The sequence below is a fragment of the Hypomesus nipponensis genome, chromosome 19 (assembly GCF_054491055.1).
Source record: "Hypomesus nipponensis isolate SF chromosome 19, ASM5449105v1, whole genome shotgun sequence".
NCBI lineage: Eukaryota > Metazoa > Chordata > Actinopteri > Osmeriformes > Osmeridae > Hypomesus > Hypomesus nipponensis.
Window position 1 is genome coordinate 8,773,416 of NC_140379.1, and position 18,262 is coordinate 8,791,677.

The following is an 18,262-nucleotide window of genomic DNA, read 5'->3' on the forward strand; positions in this document are numbered from 1 at the left end:
GTCTCTGTGTGTGTATACACGTGTGAGATGGAAGTGGGGGTCTGAAAAGGGGAAAACTGAGCTCAGGGCGTGTTTCAACCCCTAACTCACCAACAGAGCTGAAAGCTTTCCACGACACTCAACACTCACTGCTCACATTCACAACCTAACCATAATTACGCAACAACAGCCTTCAGTTCACATTCAAGAAACATGCCTGTCACACAATACACATTAGATTTGTGTAACTAGCCTGGGTGCTTAGGTGTGTATTTTGTGCGTTCCTAAGTGGTGCTGGTTTGTGTGCGTGTTCCTGGGATAAAGGATGTTGGGACACAGTCCTGTGGTAACTCATCACAATGCCTGGTTTAGACAGGCTGCACATTAACAGCCTAACACAACTAATGATACCCACTCTTCTCAGAACCTGTCAAAGACAACAGTCAGGGGTTGCCAGGCCCTGAACATAGGCTGTGATGCCCTCTACTGGTGATCAGAAGAGCACACTTAAAGAAGAAGAAACATTTACTGATCATGCAATATGACAAACAAGCATGCAGGAAGCAGCGACACCATCACACATCCTCGAGTGTCCACCCATGAAAATGGCCTTCCTCTGAGGACAGCCAGGAGCGCTGATCAGCCATGTGAAGGTGACCGGGGGCTCAGTCCAGGAGCTTGGGCAGGAGAGCCATCTATTCGACATGTTTGGATGATTTCCTGGCAGAGGAAACCGACGTGACTATTAGAACATGCAAACTCCACACAAAAAGAAGTGGGAGACAGACCACTTGATCACTAAACAGTCCCCAAAGAGGAAATTGAAACCCTAACCCTTGAAACCAGGGCTTTCTTGCTGTGAGCTGACAGTGCAAGTACACTCAGTCAGACAAAGAGTTCAGGACGTATTTAAAGAATTTATTGAGTTAAGAATCACACATACATTTTGGATTACATAAGGTTGTGAGAAGAGACCAGGATTGGTGCTGGTCCTGACCTTCATTTGAAAACGCTGTGTTTGAGGGTATTGGCAGTTCGGTTGGAGTGTGTGTGTGTGTGTGTGTATTCAGAGCTGGAAGGTGGCAGAAGTCTGTGACATGGCATTGTAAATGAAAGTGTTGTTGAATGGAACAAACTGGCGGGTGATGATCTTGATGGCCTCTTGGGCAGCCGAACCTGCACACACGCAGAGGTAACATTAAACCCATGCCAGTCAGATATCACTACCACTCCACCGCGCGCTCTCGCTCTCTCTTGGTCTCTCTCGCTCTCTCTCTAACACGGTGTGTGGGAAAGCAGACTCACCTCCCAAGAACGAGGCCACTGTGTGAGGCTCCGCAGCTCCGTAGCGACAACTACAGGACAAAAAAAGCACAGGGCAAGATATAAGGCTATGGAGGGACAGAAAAAGAGAGAAGGGGGGGGGGGGGAGAGAGAGAGAGTGAGAGAGACAGAGGTAGAGACAGACACGTACAACTCGTGGACGTATTCGTCCTTGATATTGACGTTGAGGCAGTACTCCTGGAGCAGAGAGTTGACACACAACTTCAACCTGCTGATGTCATCCTCTACCTGGTAGTTGGACACACCTGGGGACACAGACTGTAGTTACACACAGACACACAGGCAGTAGAGAAACTTTTCAGCAGTACGCACAGGCTCGGGCGTGTGTTTTTGTGTATGTTACCAGGGTAACGGGAGTGTTGCTGGTAGAATCGGTCTACAGAACGCAGCATGAGGTAGAGGACCATCTCACTGTCTGAGCTGTCCATACACGAGGCTGGAGAGGACAACAGCATTCGTTGTGTTGTAGAGTTAAGGTTAGATTTAGAACCATGTGATACACTACTTACTGATCTCATCTTTGTTGACAGACTCCACACTGTACTCCTCAGCCAAGGACCTGCAGCGCACCACCCTGAGAAAGGCTGCGTTCTTAGCTGGAGACCAAAACAAATGCAACCAGGGTCAAGCCAACTCCACATGCACAAGCGATGGTGTAGCTAAGTAAAAGACTGCAAGTAAAGACTTACAGAACAGTTTAATGTCTTGTTCAGAGATGCTCTCTGGAGGCTGTGAAAAAGAGAGAAAAAGAAATTGTGAGACGTAGAGAGAGCATGTGGGAGAGACAGAAAAAAAATTAGGTCCTACCTTCCCCACGTTTTGCAGCAAAGTCTCTACATGCTTGGCCACTACAGACGCATCTTGCAGAGCCTTCTCCCTGTAACTACACACACAAACCCTTAATGCAAGCCACTACACCATTTATATACACCAACAACATTAATAACAGCAGACCAAAAGCCCAGGTCAGTGCTTCAGTAACAAGGTGGTCATATGTTCTGGTAAATGCTACTCCATCATGTCTGGAATGATCCTGTTACTCCTTATGGAATAATTGAATTCCTATCCTTCTCCTTGTTTCCAATGTCCTGGCCTCTTTCTCCTAACTTCTGAGACCTGGCTCCTTGTGTGTGTGTGTGTGTGTGTGTGCGCGTGCGTGCTTACACATTCTGCAGGTTGATGAACTTCTGAGAGTCGGCGATCATGTCTGGGATGGATCCTCTGACAGGAAGATGGCCACCGCCCTCCTGCTGCACAAACTCCTTCAGACCCCGCACCAGCACCCAGAACGCAGGGCTCTGGACACACACACACACACACAAATGCAAATAGAAGGAACATTTTAATTCATTTCGCAAAGCATCAGGTGACCTCTAACTGACCCTGGATGGTCCAACGTCAGAGGTTAAAGACTGTGGCCCTCACCTGTGTCGTGATGTTGTTGCACTGCTCCCCATTGAAGAAGTCCTCAATTGCACTGGGCACCTTCATGTAGGAACAGAATGGGAAGCGGGATGGATGGGGAAGAGGGAAAAGATGGAGAGGGAGGGGGTCAGAGCAGAGCCACAGTGGAGCACACAGCATTGTATACATACCCATACAGGTGTGTCTGATTTGTCACCTTGGTCGGGTTGAGAGCCGTGTTGACGTTCTTGATGGCTTCCTCAAAGTTCTCCTCGTCCTCTGGAACGCCGTTCTCCTTTTTCAGGATCCCTGGAGAGCACAAGGCAATGAGAGAATGAGCCTGGGTAGAAATACGTGTAGAACTGCTGGGCTCGGCCTCAGAAAGACCAGACTGGGCCACCTTGTCGTACGAGCTGCCTGAAGGCCTCCTTCTCCTGGTAGTTCTTCGGTAGTTGCTGGTTGTGCTGTGAAATCAAAGAATACAAATACAGTTACCGATAGACCCTCACCTAGTGATCTCTACAGAACCTCGTTCAGCCAAGTCATGTCTATAGCCCTACCTCGTTCAGCCATGTCTCCAGGTACTTAGCCACGATGATGATCCAGGGTGTGTGACTGTGATCCTGCATTGAGGGAATAGAGAAGCACAAGGTGCAATGTGAGAAAACTGAAGCAGTGCCATGCCTCAATGTCTGAGATGCACACTCACACACACCTTTTTGTCCATGGTGTGGAGGTTGTAGGACTGGATGTGGTGGCTGAGCTCAGGAAAGGGCTGGTCCAACCTCAGGTCCTCCAGAGCGTTGTCTGGGTGGGACTCCACCACTGGAAAGAAAGGGTCAGGAGTCACCCGCTTAACGACATGACTGGATCTGTGTCTGTCAATGTAGGCAGGTGAGTGTGTGTGGTAGAGCTGCTTTACCTGTGTGCTCCTTCACTACCAGTCTCATGTAACCAATGAGCCCGTAAGTACGACACAGGATGAAGGGGACGTTGGCGCTCCATAGTACCGCTCCCAGCCTCAGACTGGTGCTGGGGAAAAAACATCAAGAAAAGACGTGTAAATCCATCCAATTTGAATCAATGTGCACACTGAGCCTCCTTTATGGCTGTACTATGAATAGTCAACGGCTATGTAGTTACTGTATTGTGAGACATTTGCATGTAGGCTAGCATGGTTAGCTAGCTAGCTGTAGCAGCCCACCTCTCTGGAAGCTGCACGGCCACAACTAGGTTAAAACGGTGAAAGAACTCAGGGTCATTGTCCAGCAGTTTATCAGGACTCTACAGAGACAGAAAACACACACACACACGATATAAACCAGGTGTCCAGGGAGAAGCAGATATATGAATGTTTGAGCTTCCCTTCTAGACAAACCTCTTCTACAAAGTTCCCAGATACATCGCTGTTCAGCTCCTGCAGCAGCTCTGTAGCAGCCTGGGCCCTGTTCTGAAACACACACACATGCCATCATCAGCTTGACCCTACATCCATGTCAGACAGACATAGGCTGACTTAGCAGAGATGTGTGTGTGTGTGTGTGTGTGTGTGTGTGTGTGTGTGTGTGTGTGTGTGTGTGTGTGTGTGTGTGTGTGGAGCTGGATAAGGAGAGAAGGTATATAGTACCTTTCCGATGTTGTTGTTGCTGAGAAAAAAGCTGTGAAGAAAGATAATCATAATGAGTTGTAAAGCACACGCAAACAATAGCACAGTCATTTTATAAACCTCTGTCTTACTTGTTTCCAACATCTTCTCCAGACACTTTGTTCCCATCTACAATTGTGAAAGCCCCAATACCTGTGACAGAAAATAGCATTTCTGGCTGTTAGAGAAAGTGGTTGACCTCTACTTTATAGTAAACTAGCTTTGGGCCAAGATCATGTCCAGGTACAATAGGTACGGGTTATGTAAACTGTCAGGGGACTATGTGTAAGAGCAGAGAACTATGGTTTAGGTTATGAGTCTCTCAAAGCACTACAAATTCACCATAGCCTGGATTAAAATAACTGTCTTTACCTGGCAGCACAAGGTTCTTCAGTATTTCTGTCCCAGAGGCTGTGGCGTTTATGAGGCAGACGTGGGCATTCTCCAGGGCCTCCTGACCATGATCACCCCACAGTCTGAGAGAACACCGCACCATCAGTTAAGTTAACGACACTTATCCTGGCTGAGTTGAGTCTTGGCTAGTAATGAAAAACAACACTCAAACCAAACCCAAAACATTTAGATACTTTTAGCTAGACATAGCTGATTACATTACATTTAGCAGACGCTCTTATCCAGAGCGACTTACAGTAAGTACAGGGACATTCCCCCTGAGGCAAGTAGGGCGAATTGCCTTGCCGAAGGCCACAACATAATTTGGCACGGCCGGGAATCGAACCAGTGACCTTCTGATTACTAGCCCGATTCCCTAACCGCTTAGTCATCTGACTCCAGTAGAAAGTCATTTTTGATATTATCGGCTGATGGATATTTCAAAATGCTTAACAGATTAGCTAGTCTATCTGGCTCGGCGAGCCTGCCATCAATGCGCCATACACACTTGGGAAAAAATATAGTAATAGTACCTGCTAGCTAGTTAGCTATGGCGATGCTAATGTTTCTAATTTCTAGAGCTAACCTAGTAATGTTAAGCTAAATTACCTAGCCATAACCATACATTTTCTATAAATGTGTGAATTGCGATAAATGTCCCCTTTCTGTCCGTTTCATACCTCAATTGTCTATCATATTTCTGTTCTTTTGAAGTATTGGTAGCTGTCATGGTGCGCTTACTGCAGGAGCCCACTGTTACAACACTTAGCCATCTAGTGCTAGCTAAATTGCTAGCTTTCTTATTCGGGTTGCCAGAGAGATGGTTGCCAGGTTGTCTTCTCCTATCCCCCGGTCCTCTGGTCTGTTTTATTTTATTTTGATTTTCACTTTGATTTTCCAAGAAAACAACCTTTCCCTTTGACAATATTTTTTTAAATGCTCAATATCTTATGCTTTTGTTGTTGTTGTTGTTTTTTTATGTCAATGAAGTGTGGAGCAAACCCTATCCACAAGAGGGAGATATTGAAGGGTAGTCTAATTGCTCAAAGCCAATCTGTGTCTCTGCCTCCGAAAAGCCTGTTACATACAATTGAAAAAAATTATATAGGCCTACATAGTAACACATATAATAATATTCGTATAATTAAAGTAACAGGTGGGTATAATATACAAAATATATTTAAAAATATATATATATACAAAGTATTTTACAGGACACTTTCAATTAAACAAATACATTTTCCAGTAAGAGAGACGTTTTTATGGATTTCTGGTTACATGTCTTCTTCTTACAATTATACAGTGTTATTAACAAACAAAAGAATCAAAATAAGGGTTTAGTGTATGTTGCCTTTGCTTTGTGTAGCCTAAATGAAAATGTCACAAATAAAATTAAGAGCTTTGATGTGTCATACAAAGCGAAAGAGACAGAATGTGCATACATATCAGAAATAAGAAGAAGTAGTCATCTATTACAATGTGCGATCGCCATAGCACAATGGAAAGTGCGATGAATTAAATGTTATTACAAAGGTCTCTAGAATGAACAGACTGCTCCAGAGTTTATAAAAAATGAGTTGCATGGGAACATCTGTGTTACACTTTAACATGGATTTATTTCATTTTTTTGTGAAGTAAAAAGATAGAAGTTAACTTCCGACCAAGTCTTATGCATAAGTGAGAACTTTCAGGGAAGGGGGAAATCATTTTATGAAGTTTATCCGGATATGGAAATTGTTACACTTTTTGTTACGTAAGAAGACTTGCATTCATATCCAGACAAAATAAAGAAAAATAGAAAGAGATGCAAATTTACTGAAACGACACTGGCCCTCAAAATAAATGTTGTCAGTATATATTTGAAATGCTCCAAGTTCATAGCGTAACACAGTATGTCACAAACAGTGAAAAGTGCTCAAACAAGTAGGAAATCTCACGCTAGCACAAGTGCAGAATTGTAAAGATTGCGGGTGTTTTTGCCCCAAGTTACTTTTCAAATGTAGCGATGGGAATGTGGCGAGCACATTTCAGCACCGCGTGCTGTCCACTTCTCTTTGGGCGTGTGAGAGCTGGTATTCTCTGGAGCACTTTGGAGGCCAACTATTGTGGCTGCATGGAAACTTTCTTTACTTTGCATAAGCCTCTCTTACCACAGTCATCTCCATGAGACTCCGAAACAGTTGCTGATATTGTAGCGAACTACAGGATGCAGACTCAAAATTGCAATACATATATACTGTAGCTTTATTGAAGTCCTCTTCGCCATTCGCCGTCCGCCGCTGGTCCCCAGCTCCGCGTCCCCAGGCTTCACACACTTCTGGCTCCTGCTGACGTCCACGTCTAGCTCAGGTCGACCCGGTTCCATCCACGTCTGGTCTCGTCCCGCACAATCCGGTAGCCAAAGTGCTGCCCACAATCGACTTCCTCTCCCCGCGACCACCACACAGTCATCCTTTCCTCCCTCTCACTCCCTCCTCACCCAAATCACCCTTAAGTGTGCCAATCATTCCTCAATCATCTCTGTGCCGACTAGGTTGATAGACTCCGTTCATCACAATATCCTACTACAATAAAAGCGCTGCAGGGAATTGACAAGTGGGCGTGTCACTGGGGGATCATTATTGTCACCCCGCTGCGCGCCACCTGATCACTCCAAGAACTTAACACAGGTTGAAGAGTACTCAGCAGTGCTTGTTTTTTTGCTTACCGTTCTGCCCAGGCTGCTCAGGCAAGGCTGCTGCATTCAAGGTTTTGTACGGGACAAAGTTTGCGTGTTGGTTAGATATTTGAGGAAAGTCATACGCAATGACCGGGCATCATTGGGGATACGGAGAGGAAGATGGTAAGATCATAGCCTACTTGTGGGAGCATTTATTTGGTTGAATCGGTTCACCCACCTTTAGGGTTGTTGTGTAAAAGCAGTAGGCCTATTATCCCCTAACTTTCGATTTGTAAAATGACTAATAGTTGGTAATAACATTTTTATTATTATTAGTGTTTTCCAGTTGGCTTGTGGCATGGATTGAGTGGACTTTATCCCTATAGAGACATGCCTGAAAGTGACTGCGTTAACCACACAGACAGGGATCCTGTGCGTGACATTCTTAGCCGAGCCCAAGTTAATGCGAGATTAGCCTTATTATCCCATGGGATGACTGAAAGTATGTATTCATGTTTACTCCGGCAAGCTCAGGAAGGCGACCGGAGAAATGTTGGTTTAAAGATCTGGAAGGTGATTCAGGCAACTAGTGATTTTTTCTTTGTTATAACCATTTGGATGTGAACGTTAAGTAGCCTTTTAGACTAGTGAACCCAGGTAGGCTACAGTAGGCAGTAGCTTTTCCGACACGCTACAAATTTCGTTCATGCAGACTTCGTAAAGACAATTTCACAGAAAGTTCAGAATATTATACAACTACCTTACATCCAAACCAACAATTGATGGAACAGGCGCTAGGATGCATAGATTGCCTTTCAACTTTCAATATTTCATTATAATAACATTTTAAAAAACGATTCATAGAGCCATTTTTTTTCTTCTTTCAAATAAGATTTTTTTCCCCACATTTTTAATTGGTTGGAGGGCAATCCAAACCGCTGACTTTTCGAAGCCAGTGACCGTTTGTCATGTCACCAATAGAGTTGTAACTGGAGAGAGTAGGTGAGGTGGGTAAATATAATAAATAATTGAAAATATAAAATAAGTATTTGCCCAATGAACACATCTAATTGCCCATCATGTCATGGAAGTTTAAAACCTAATTCGGTTTCACATTTATGATAGTGTTTTCAAATGTAATGATGCCAGGTCCATGTTAACTCCACAAAATGTGATCCCTGCAGGTCCCTCTGCCTGGCACAAAGCCTACCCCCTCGCAGAGGGCGACCGTCAGTCTCCCATCAACATTGTGCCGGCAGATGCAGAGTTTGACCCCAGCTTACCACCGCTCTTCCTGTCTTACGACCCTGGCTCCTCTGTCAGCATCTCTAACAACGGGCACTCTGTAGTGGTGGAGTTTGATGATTCAGACAACAGGACTGGTGAGTACAGTATAGTGTATAGGTCGAGTCAAGGCCCTATCATAATATATATTGGGGGGGGACATCCCCCAATATTCAAATCTGGTCAAAATGTCCCCCCAATATATTGATATAAAATATTTAAAAATATATGTCCTACGCTACGACAGGCATCCACGCACGCTGTCCGAAATTATCATAAAAAATGTAATTCGTCCCCCCCAATGTTTACTCCATGGCTACGGCCTTGAGTCGAGTAGTTATAAAACAAAGTAAAGCAAAGTAGAATACAGAGATTGAAAGTCCTGAAACTACCAGCTGTCATTGTTAATTTGTATGACTTGAGTTTAAGGTTGATAAAGATTTGTGTTTCTATATGATAGTCTACATATGACAATATGATGGGTCCAGGAGGCCTGTGATCATGTGATCACTTTTTACATAGACCACAGATTTCATTAAGGTACGCACATACATCTGAAGTTGCCAGCAGTTTTGTAATGAGTGTGATCTTACCTGCTGTTAAAGTCCCGATCACAGTATAAGAAAAAGCTGCCTTTGGTCAACATAATGATCATAATCATCATCTGACTTTACAGCAAGGGATGAAGGGAGTACTTAGCAAAGGGAGTGCCTGTCTGTCTGTATTTTTGTGATTTAAATGGATCGTAGCACCTATACCCATGGTCATCATGTCAACACTGGGTGGGTCTGTGTTTGTGGTGGCATGATTGACTGTTTACTACAGCCGGTTGTACACAAAACAATGTGACTGTGCAACTATTTTAAGAACATGACAGCTATCTTGTGGAAAACAACCTGTTAAGTAATATGTACACAACAGACAAACTAGCTTGTTTGTACAAGGTAAAGTGGACGTCAACATGTAAACACAAACACATCAGAGAAGCTCCATCATGCCTGTCTAGCCGATGGCGTGTCTCTTTGTGTGTGTGTATGCATTGGTTGCTGCATCTGCCACATTCCGACTTTTGATCATATATGACCAACAAAAGGCTTTTCTTTTTCATACTTGTACATTGACATTTAGTTTCTAGGAATTAATGACTGAACACAATACGTTTCAATGAACTATTTCACAGTCTGTGTTACCTCAGATGCATAGGAATTGACACACCTTTGTGTATTTGGGAGTGTGTGTATCTTTGGATGTGTGTCTGAAAGAAATAGCTGCCCTGCCTGGCGTGGCTCCAGGTATTACATTGATTTGTTACTTACTGACCTGGATTTTCTAGGAACCATCTGGAATGACTGATGATCAAGCCTCCGCTTACTTTCCCTGCTCCTCCTTCTCTCCTTCCTACATTTTCTCTCTGTCACCTACATTGACACTGACTCAGTCTCTCACTCTGTGTGTATAAGGCTGTTGTCTCTCCCAGGGATGTCCTACTGATCTCCTGGCCAATCAGATTAAACTGACTGACAGACAAATCCACAGGATCAACCTGAGCCTCTGCTGCTGAGGCAGAGCTATATTACACTGACATTGAGACAGACTGACTCTTAGGACAGAACTAAAATACTACAATGCACTGAATCTGAGGCAGCAAAACTGCAGCCCTTGTGGCCGAGTTACACCAGACTGTCTCTGGAGCAACATGGCAACAGTATATTCCCAGAGATACTTGGATATAAAGTGTCCATTAAAAATTGAGGGCCGCTGTTTAAGAATGAAACAGTGAATAGTAAGTGTGTGTACTGTCTGAGTGGCTCTGAATAAAGTCTCTGGTACATCAAACACAAACCAGACGGCAGCTGAGACGTAAACTATCTGTGTGTTGAAGACAGCAGCTCTACAGCTCTGGTGTACTGAACAATTGCACAGTACATGAAGAGTGAGTCTCTTAGTGGTATGTCATTAAACTAACGTTGCAGGTTTGCTGATAGCCTAACAAGTTTGTCAGGATGTTAGCTGTTTCAGCTTAGATTGATGTGTATAATGAACTGTCTGTGTGTATGTGTTTGTGTGTGTTTAGCCCTGGTTGACTGGCATCTGCCCTGTCTTCTCTCTAGTGATGAGGGGGGGTCCACTTGACAATGCCTACCGCCTTAAACAGTTTCATTTCCACTGGGGGGGCAAGGGTTGTCATGGCAGCGAACACACTGTAGAGGGCAAGACCTACGCGTCTGAGGTGAGACAGATAGGTAGAAAGTTAGTGAGTGAGTGAGTGAGTGAAAGAGAAAGAAAAGTGAAGACTAAAATGTTATGTATGAGAGACAGAGTGTGTGTGAGAGACAAAGTGTGAGAACATGTCTAAGGCTGGATTGGCTCTAGAGGGGCAGGGTAAATGATCTCCTCTCTTCTCTTCTCCTCAGCTGCACCTGGTCCACTGGAATGCAGCAAAGTACCAGACTTTTGGGGAGGCTGCCCAAAAACCAGACGGCTTGGCTGTCCTCGGCATCTTCCTGGAGGTTGAAGTCTCTGCACTACACTTTCTTTGTCCCTACCTCCACTTCCTGTCTTCTCTGTCCCTCCATTTCCTCTGTCTCTACCTCCTTGTCTTTACCTCTACTTCCTGCCTCTTCCATTTCCTCCATCTCTACCTCCACCGCTTGACCCAGTGTTTTTGTTGTCATTATCTTGTAGTCAGGAGACGACCACAGAGGGCTTCATCAGGTTACAGATGCACTCTACATGGTCAAGTTCAAAGTGAGGCTGTGTACAATTTGAATTTGAAGCTGGAAAATGTGTTGATCTTTTAACAAGTGAATAAATTATATAGTTAAACTAATATATAATGTCTGTGTGTGCCTCTCAGGGCAGTGTGGCTGATTTCAAAGGCTTCAGTCCCAGGTTTTTATTACCCAGCAGCCTTCACTTTTGGACCTACCTTGGCTCCCTGACCACGCCCCCTCTGCACGAGAGTGTCATCTGGATTGTGCTGAAAGAGCCAATTAAAGTGTCAGAGAAACAGGTATGCATGGGGATTTTCTGGGGCTGTATTCAGCTGTGTTGAACAGGGTTGAGTTTAGATGTATACCACAGAGCTGTGGTCAACAAGGCTGAGCTGTGTACTGTAGGCTGAGAGCACTGTTAGTTGTTGATGGTGAACAGGAAGTGGTGGCCTAGGCTGTCTTGGTGGTTGAGCATAAACCTGAGGACTATGGTTAGACACCTGTTCTTCCTCTGGGTCTCACCTCATGGAAAACTGTTTTCTTATGGAAATATGGGTGATAACAAGGGGGAACAGAGTGCAAACCACACATTAGTTAGGGAAATGCATTGTGCCTGGCTTCCTGCCAACGTGTGTGTATTTGTTTTGACAAGAGTTGACTCATAATAAGCAGATGATAAGCAGAGGTACTAAACATCGACAGATTTACTAAGTAAAGTGGAGCCTACAGTCCTGATTAAAACACCCTTACTAGGATTACAGTTGAATGACTTGAATGAATGAATATTTTATTTTTGTTTTATGCAACTTTGTGGCCCATCCCATATGGAATTCCGTGACACATCAATCATCAAAAAAAATAAACATAGGTAGGACTCGAACCGATTCAAGGTCACAGTTTTAAGGTCCCTTCAACCAGTGTGTGTGTCTCAACCCACTGACCTTGGGCACTCCACTGAAATGGGGGAGTGTCTTGATATAGCGCAGTCAAGGATTTGAAGGGTCTGCATACCTAGGGGACCATATGTGAGGTTGTTCTCTGTGCTGCACTCCAGCCAAAAGCCTTTGATCCTTCCAACTGATTATCTCGGGGGAGGGAGGGTTGGAAAGAGGGAGGAATGGAGAGACATAGCAAGACTCCAGTGTTTAATTGAGAAAAATGTATTGGCTACTCAGCTTGGAAAAGCCCTGTTATGTAATAGATGTGGAATTGTTTTGCGTGTGCTCACGTCACATGGTAGCAACACCTGTCTCTCTGGCTCTCTATTAGATGGGGAAGTTTCGAATGCTCCTCACCAGTGGCGAAGAAGAGGAAAACAGGAAACGCATGGAGAACAACTTCCGCCCTCCGCAGCCATTGAAAGGCAGGAAAGTTCGATCCTCCTTCCAGTGACCTGAGTTGTAGAGCCTGAGTGAATGACTGTCCATGAAGGAGGAGTTGGTGAAGGTGGAGTGGGAGGAAATGGGAAACAGGGAAGAACAGGATGGGAAGATGATGAACGCAGGTTCTTGTCTCCTATTTATGGGTTGGTCTGATCTCAACATAATTCTGAAGGGAATGTAGCGGTACAAACTAGGAGTGTGGATAGTAAGAAAAGCGACATATTAAAAATGTATTCATGTTTTATTTATTTGGCCAACATACAAATAGTCCATGTAGCAAGTACAGCAGATGTCTACATATCGGAATGCACAGTTCTAACAGTATAACTGTGTGCTGACGCTGTCACTGTGTGCATACCAGGTGCTGTTATTGTACTTGTCTACTCTCCGTCTGGCTGTGTATCCCTCTGTCTGTGTGCCTCCTAGCCCAGGAGGCTCTCTGTCTGCTGGGGAAAGATGACACCATGATCTGTAAGTCATGTGACTCACTGTGGTCCAATTTGTGCGTGGTTCCATAGCTCCTCTGCACTGAGCCTGGTTGATCCAGAGTTAGACAGGCAATTTCACACTTGCACACCCTCACACCCAGACGACAGACACAGTAGTGGGGGACTAGACCACAGACACAGTTGTAAGAGACCAGAGACAGTTAGGGCCTGGACCATAAACACCGGTGCCGGAAAGTCTATATTTCCTCATGACAGGGAAAATATGCTAATAGCTTAAAGATTTTGGTTTTACTAAGTTTATCTATGGGGCTGCATTTGAATGCCTTTGAATAGTCTTTGAATTGTTTATGCATGAATCACTGACTGAAGTACTGTTTTATAACTGTTGGATATAAAAAAGAATGTTAACATAATTTATTTTGAAATTAAAGTTTGAGTGAAAGATCAAATTATCGTGTTTTTATTACGGCATTAAGGCATGTTTATTTATTTTTTAAGGTGCATGCGTGTGTGAACAGACTTTAAAAAAGAACAAAAACGCAGCTTCTAATAGTGAATAGTGGTTGAAAGGAAGTTTAAAGTGATTTTAGTCTTGTTTCTCTACAATTGATAAACTACCTAACTGACTTCCGGATAGGTATACTGAAATGCCTTCTGAATATAGTGAACTGACTTCCCGATATACTGAAATGCCTTCTGGATATAGTGAAAATGTTTTCACACATTCTCAAAGCTTCTTACTCGTCCTTATAAGACTTGAGCATTTCATAAATGAGTGTGTGAATGTGTTTCGCATGCGTCCATGCGAGCATGTATGTGTCTGTAAAGTAGTGTGAATGTGTGTAAACATTTCACATGCAAATGCATTTCATGTGGCAATGCAAACATTTGACATATGTGGATGTGAGTTTTTAGTAGTATGAATGTGTGTGAACGTTTCACATGTGAATGTAGATATGTTTCATATGTGTTTGTGTGAGGACAGTCTGAATTATTTCCTAAACGGCCCCACATATACTATAAAGACTCCCTGACTGTCTCTCACATCTAAAACCACACACTCCCTCTGTCTCACCTGCCTTACTTCAGGCCATTTGTGTTGTTATGGTCAGGATTATTTAAAGGGACTGTTCACCAACATCACTCTTATCTTAGCCCATCTGCAAGCATGTGTTACTTACCTCCACTAGAGGGCTGCAGTGACTGCAAAAAATTAGAAACCATGTCCCAATCAGAGTAATCCTGCCACATTAAGGACATTTTTAGGTCAATTCCATTCTTATACTTCACATAAGGGCGCTGTAACATGTCCAATGTAATTTTAATTACATGAGTGTAGTTTATTTCGAAACAGTTGTGATGTTGTTAGGATATAAAACCATATCACATTGTTGAGCCTGAATACAGGATACAGACGTACACAATACTGCATAGGCACAGTGACACTAGAAACCTAGAAATGTGGTTATTGCAATAACTATTCCTTTCAAGAATTTCCTCTCCATGAAGGATAACACTGGCCGCAAACCGGACAGTGTTGACATTTGTAGGTGACATTTGAACAACAAATACCACAAAGATGTACACTTTATTTTTTGTATTGTATGTGTAATTAATGTTTGAGGAAATCTCAGCAACTTTAACAAAATGTTAACCTGGGGTATGTCTTCAAATTGACCTTTCCTAACCCAAGGTCACCAATCTCAGAGGAGGTCAGATTTCCCCAGACTGCGTTCGCTGAGAAAAACAATATCAGATTAGTGCTGCGTTATAAAAAGTAATACAGACATTCTGATGCCGCTTTGCGTCCCAGGGGGCGTGTGCCTTTCCCGCCGTTGTCATCCAAACTGTCGAGTATGCTGTTTAGAGCTTCATGAATGATGCATGAAGGGGACTGAGGTGTAGGATATATTTAACCTGCAGTGAAATCACAGTGCCTAAGATAGTTGGCTGACAATTGTATCCAGACGCAGGACACCTGAGCTAGCACATCAGTCAGGAAGGAGTAGGCCTCAAATCAATGCGCTGTGTAACCAGACACAGCTCCAAAGCTCAGAAATAGAAACAGCCAGAAATACAGTCATCCAGAAATAGAAACAGTCAGAAATATACAATCGGACAGAAATAGATTCATATCTCAAGTTTATTGAGTTTTGGGATTAAAATATTTTTTAACAATCAGTTTCTGCTTTTGTTTCTACTGTTTCTACTGCCCATATGCAGTTTTTCAGTCCGTGTGTGTGTATCTGTGTGTGTATCAACTATCTGACTTTAAGGTCATGACAGTCCACACACACTCACACACACAAGCAGACTGAGGTCTGATCATGTGCACACCTAACCCTTAGATGGACACAGTGTTTACACACCAACTCTAATGTTTTTTCAGAAGCACACGCCCCTAGTGGAAAATCAGTCTTTGCTTCTAAATCATGTTAGTCACAATGCACTCACCCTGCAGTGAGACCATCTCTAAAGACCAGCGTCTCTTGCTCACTATCTGCACTGCATCAGCTGACATGCCACTGTTGCCGTGGATACAAACAACACAACACCGCTCACGGCATTCAATGTCCCCTCTTGTCTCCTGGACAGGCCATCGCCCGTCACTCGGCCAAAAAATAAACCCGGCCATCCCCAAAATATCCCTCTCTCTTTTCCAGAAATGTACCCTGACACAGTTTATTTCTGATGTTGGGTTTATATGTTAAAACCCAACATCAGAAATGGAGCTTATCCATAGCAGGCTGTACAAAATGTGTGTTTGTATCTGTAAGACTGTACAGTTTGTGTGAAAGCGTTTGATGGCTGTACTGTGTAATCTCAAAAATGGAGGTGGGAATGTCTCCTGCTAAGGGCTTTCCCCCTCTCGTCCTCCTCCTCTTTTCACTTGTTCTCCACTCTACTCTTCCTCTCCTGTTATTGCTTCATCTGCTTCTCTTGCTTCTCTCTCGCTCTCTCTCTCTCTCTCTCTCTCTCTCTCTCTCTCCTGCTCTTCTCTTCTGCTCTTTCCCTGTCCTCTCCTTCTTTCCATCCTCGTAAGACTCCAGCCTCTCTTTATCTTTCCTCTCTGAGTGTGTCATAGAGCTGTGTGTTCTACAATCATGTTCTGTTCCAGATTCATATAAGCTCAGGATCCCTCCAGAACGTGCCAACGCTTTGACCCCTGACCCCCAACATCAACACTCCCACCGCCTTCTCTGACAGGGTTGCATAACACCACCGCTGGCCTGATGTATAGCTCTCCCTCCCTCCCCTTTGATCTTTTAGTCTGTCTACTTTCTCTCGCTATCTCTCACTCCCTTTGTGTTTCTCTTTCTCTCTCACACACACACACACTCTCTTCTCCTCCCTACACCCCTTCACAGACACACCTCCCCCTTACTCCAACACTATCTTCTCTGGCCCGCCACCCTCAGGTCAGCCATGCCTCATAAAGACCAGTCCCTAGTTTCCAAGACCTGGGTGTCTAAAATAGTCCCCCCCCCACCCCACACAACCCTCCTTGCCCGTTATAACAGGGAGTATGTATTTGTAGCCTGGCTGACCAGAAGGCTCCTATCTTTAGCTGTATTTATGTCCTGCTGATGACAGATCCACTCCGGGGCCTCCTAAACACCACTCACTAGGTCACGTGTCTGAAGGTGCCCTGGCTTTGCCGTTACTGGAAAGCAACATCAAAGTAAAACAGAGATAGAGATAATCAGCCAGTCAGCCAATAAACCAGCAAGCTAGTAAATTAAGTAAGTTAGTCAATCAGTCAGACATCAGTTGGCCAGACTGGCTAGCCAGACTTTAAACTGTCCAGTTTGCCCTTCAGTTAGTCAGTCAACTATCTAGCTAGCCATCCAGCCGCCAGCCCCCCACTCACCCTGCCACCCTCTATTAAACTCCATTAAAGTCCACTAAGAGCTGTGCTCTGGGGGCGGTAGTGATCTGCTCCCAGATTCTTTCCATGGTCTCAGCATTTATGGCTCTCCCTTGTGGGTCAGGAGCAGATGGACTAGCCCAGCAGCTCCAGGGAAGGCAGAGGACCTGCCCTCACCATAGACCAAAATACTACAACATAAATACAATCAAATTATTACTATATAATTACAACTACTGTTATCATAAATTCAACACAAGAATAACTAATAAAAACAGACTCATGTAAAGATGGGTCAAGGCCCAGCTTTAGGTCAAGGCTGCAGTTGTTAGTGAACAAACTAACAAGCAGTAACAACCTCCAGGCATGCATCTAAGGCAGCCATGCTGGGCGTGGATGTGAGTGATGACGACCAGATCCTTCTGTTACACGTATAGCCTCGAAGCCAGCAAAGCGGTAAAAGTATCCAGCAAGCGTAGCTCTAAACACCATGGGTATTATAGGATCTGTTGTGTTGATGCTTCATCTCCATGGTAACAGTCTGACAGGTCAACTGACCTGTGTGTGTGTGTGTGTTTTTGCATTTGCTTTAAGTGTGAGTGTGTGTGAGCTGGTCAAAAAACCCACTAGATGTTGGACACTGTGAGAACAACTTTGCAAAGATGTTTGTGATTGGCTAACATCTCAGGATTCCCAGACAACCTCTGTATGGCTAATGTCATACACATTGTGACTGCAAATGCGTGTATATGCACACTACCTGTGAATGTGTGTGTGTGTGGGTGTACGTGTGTGTGTGTGTGTGTGTGTGTGTGTGTATATATATATATATATATATATATATATATATATATATATAAGGAGATTCTGGCACGGTCAATGGAGAAGAAAGAAGGATTTGCTGGAGTTTGGAAGGCAGCTGCTGACATTCATCAAACACTCAGATAAACCTCTTTGCTAGCCACGCTAGGCTGAAGCTAACATGCTAGACTTAGGCTAACATGCTAGTCCAACTGTCTGGTAAAAAAATATGATACCTGTTGCGGTGTTGCGGTATTGCGGTATTGAGTCATGAAAATTAAATAACTGATATTGCAAATCCTTTCATCTCTCTTTCAGTAAACTACTTCACAGCCTGTGT

General features: G+C 44.0%; 2 protein-coding genes across 4 annotated transcripts; one reads left to right on the forward strand and one right to left on the reverse strand.

Annotated features, from left to right (window-relative positions):
• Positions 1-876: 876 nt before the first annotated feature.
• On the reverse strand, positions 877-5,580 carry nae1 (nedd8 activating enzyme E1 subunit 1). 2 transcript variants are annotated; one of them, XM_084682972.1, is made up of 20 exons: positions 5,446-5,580; positions 4,745-4,848; positions 4,465-4,525; positions 4,355-4,385; positions 4,106-4,177; positions 3,932-4,011; positions 3,650-3,759; positions 3,443-3,552; positions 3,288-3,350; positions 3,128-3,191; positions 2,945-3,036; positions 2,749-2,808; positions 2,488-2,621; positions 2,131-2,206; positions 2,013-2,052; positions 1,833-1,919; positions 1,667-1,759; positions 1,454-1,568; positions 1,285-1,334; positions 877-1,155 (listed from the first exon to the last, which is right to left on the reverse strand). In XM_084682972.1, the coding sequence occupies exons 1-20, from the start codon at positions 5,493-5,495 to the stop codon at positions 1,046-1,048; spliced, it is 1,602 nt and encodes a 533-aa protein (XP_084539098.1). In that variant the 5' UTR covers positions 5,496-5,580; the 3' UTR covers positions 877-1,045. The 2 variants fall into 2 exon arrangements, with proteins under 2 accessions (XP_084539098.1, XP_084539099.1); XM_084682973.1 differs by having other exon boundaries at positions 4,745-4,911; positions 5,446-5,539.
• A 1,990-nt stretch (positions 5,581-7,570) lies between these two features.
• On the forward strand, positions 7,571-12,814 carry ca7 (carbonic anhydrase VII). 2 transcript variants are annotated; one of them, XM_084682983.1, is made up of 7 exons: positions 7,571-7,607; positions 8,609-8,806; positions 10,820-10,938; positions 11,123-11,224; positions 11,394-11,456; positions 11,566-11,721; positions 12,692-12,814. In XM_084682983.1, exons 1-7 carry the CDS (start codon positions 7,571-7,573, stop codon positions 12,812-12,814), a joined length of 798 nt encoding a protein of 265 aa, XP_084539109.1. The 2 variants fall into 2 exon arrangements, with proteins under 2 accessions (XP_084539109.1, XP_084539110.1); XM_084682984.1 differs by having other exon boundaries at positions 11,123-11,218.
• Positions 12,815-18,262: the final 5,448 nt, after the last annotated feature.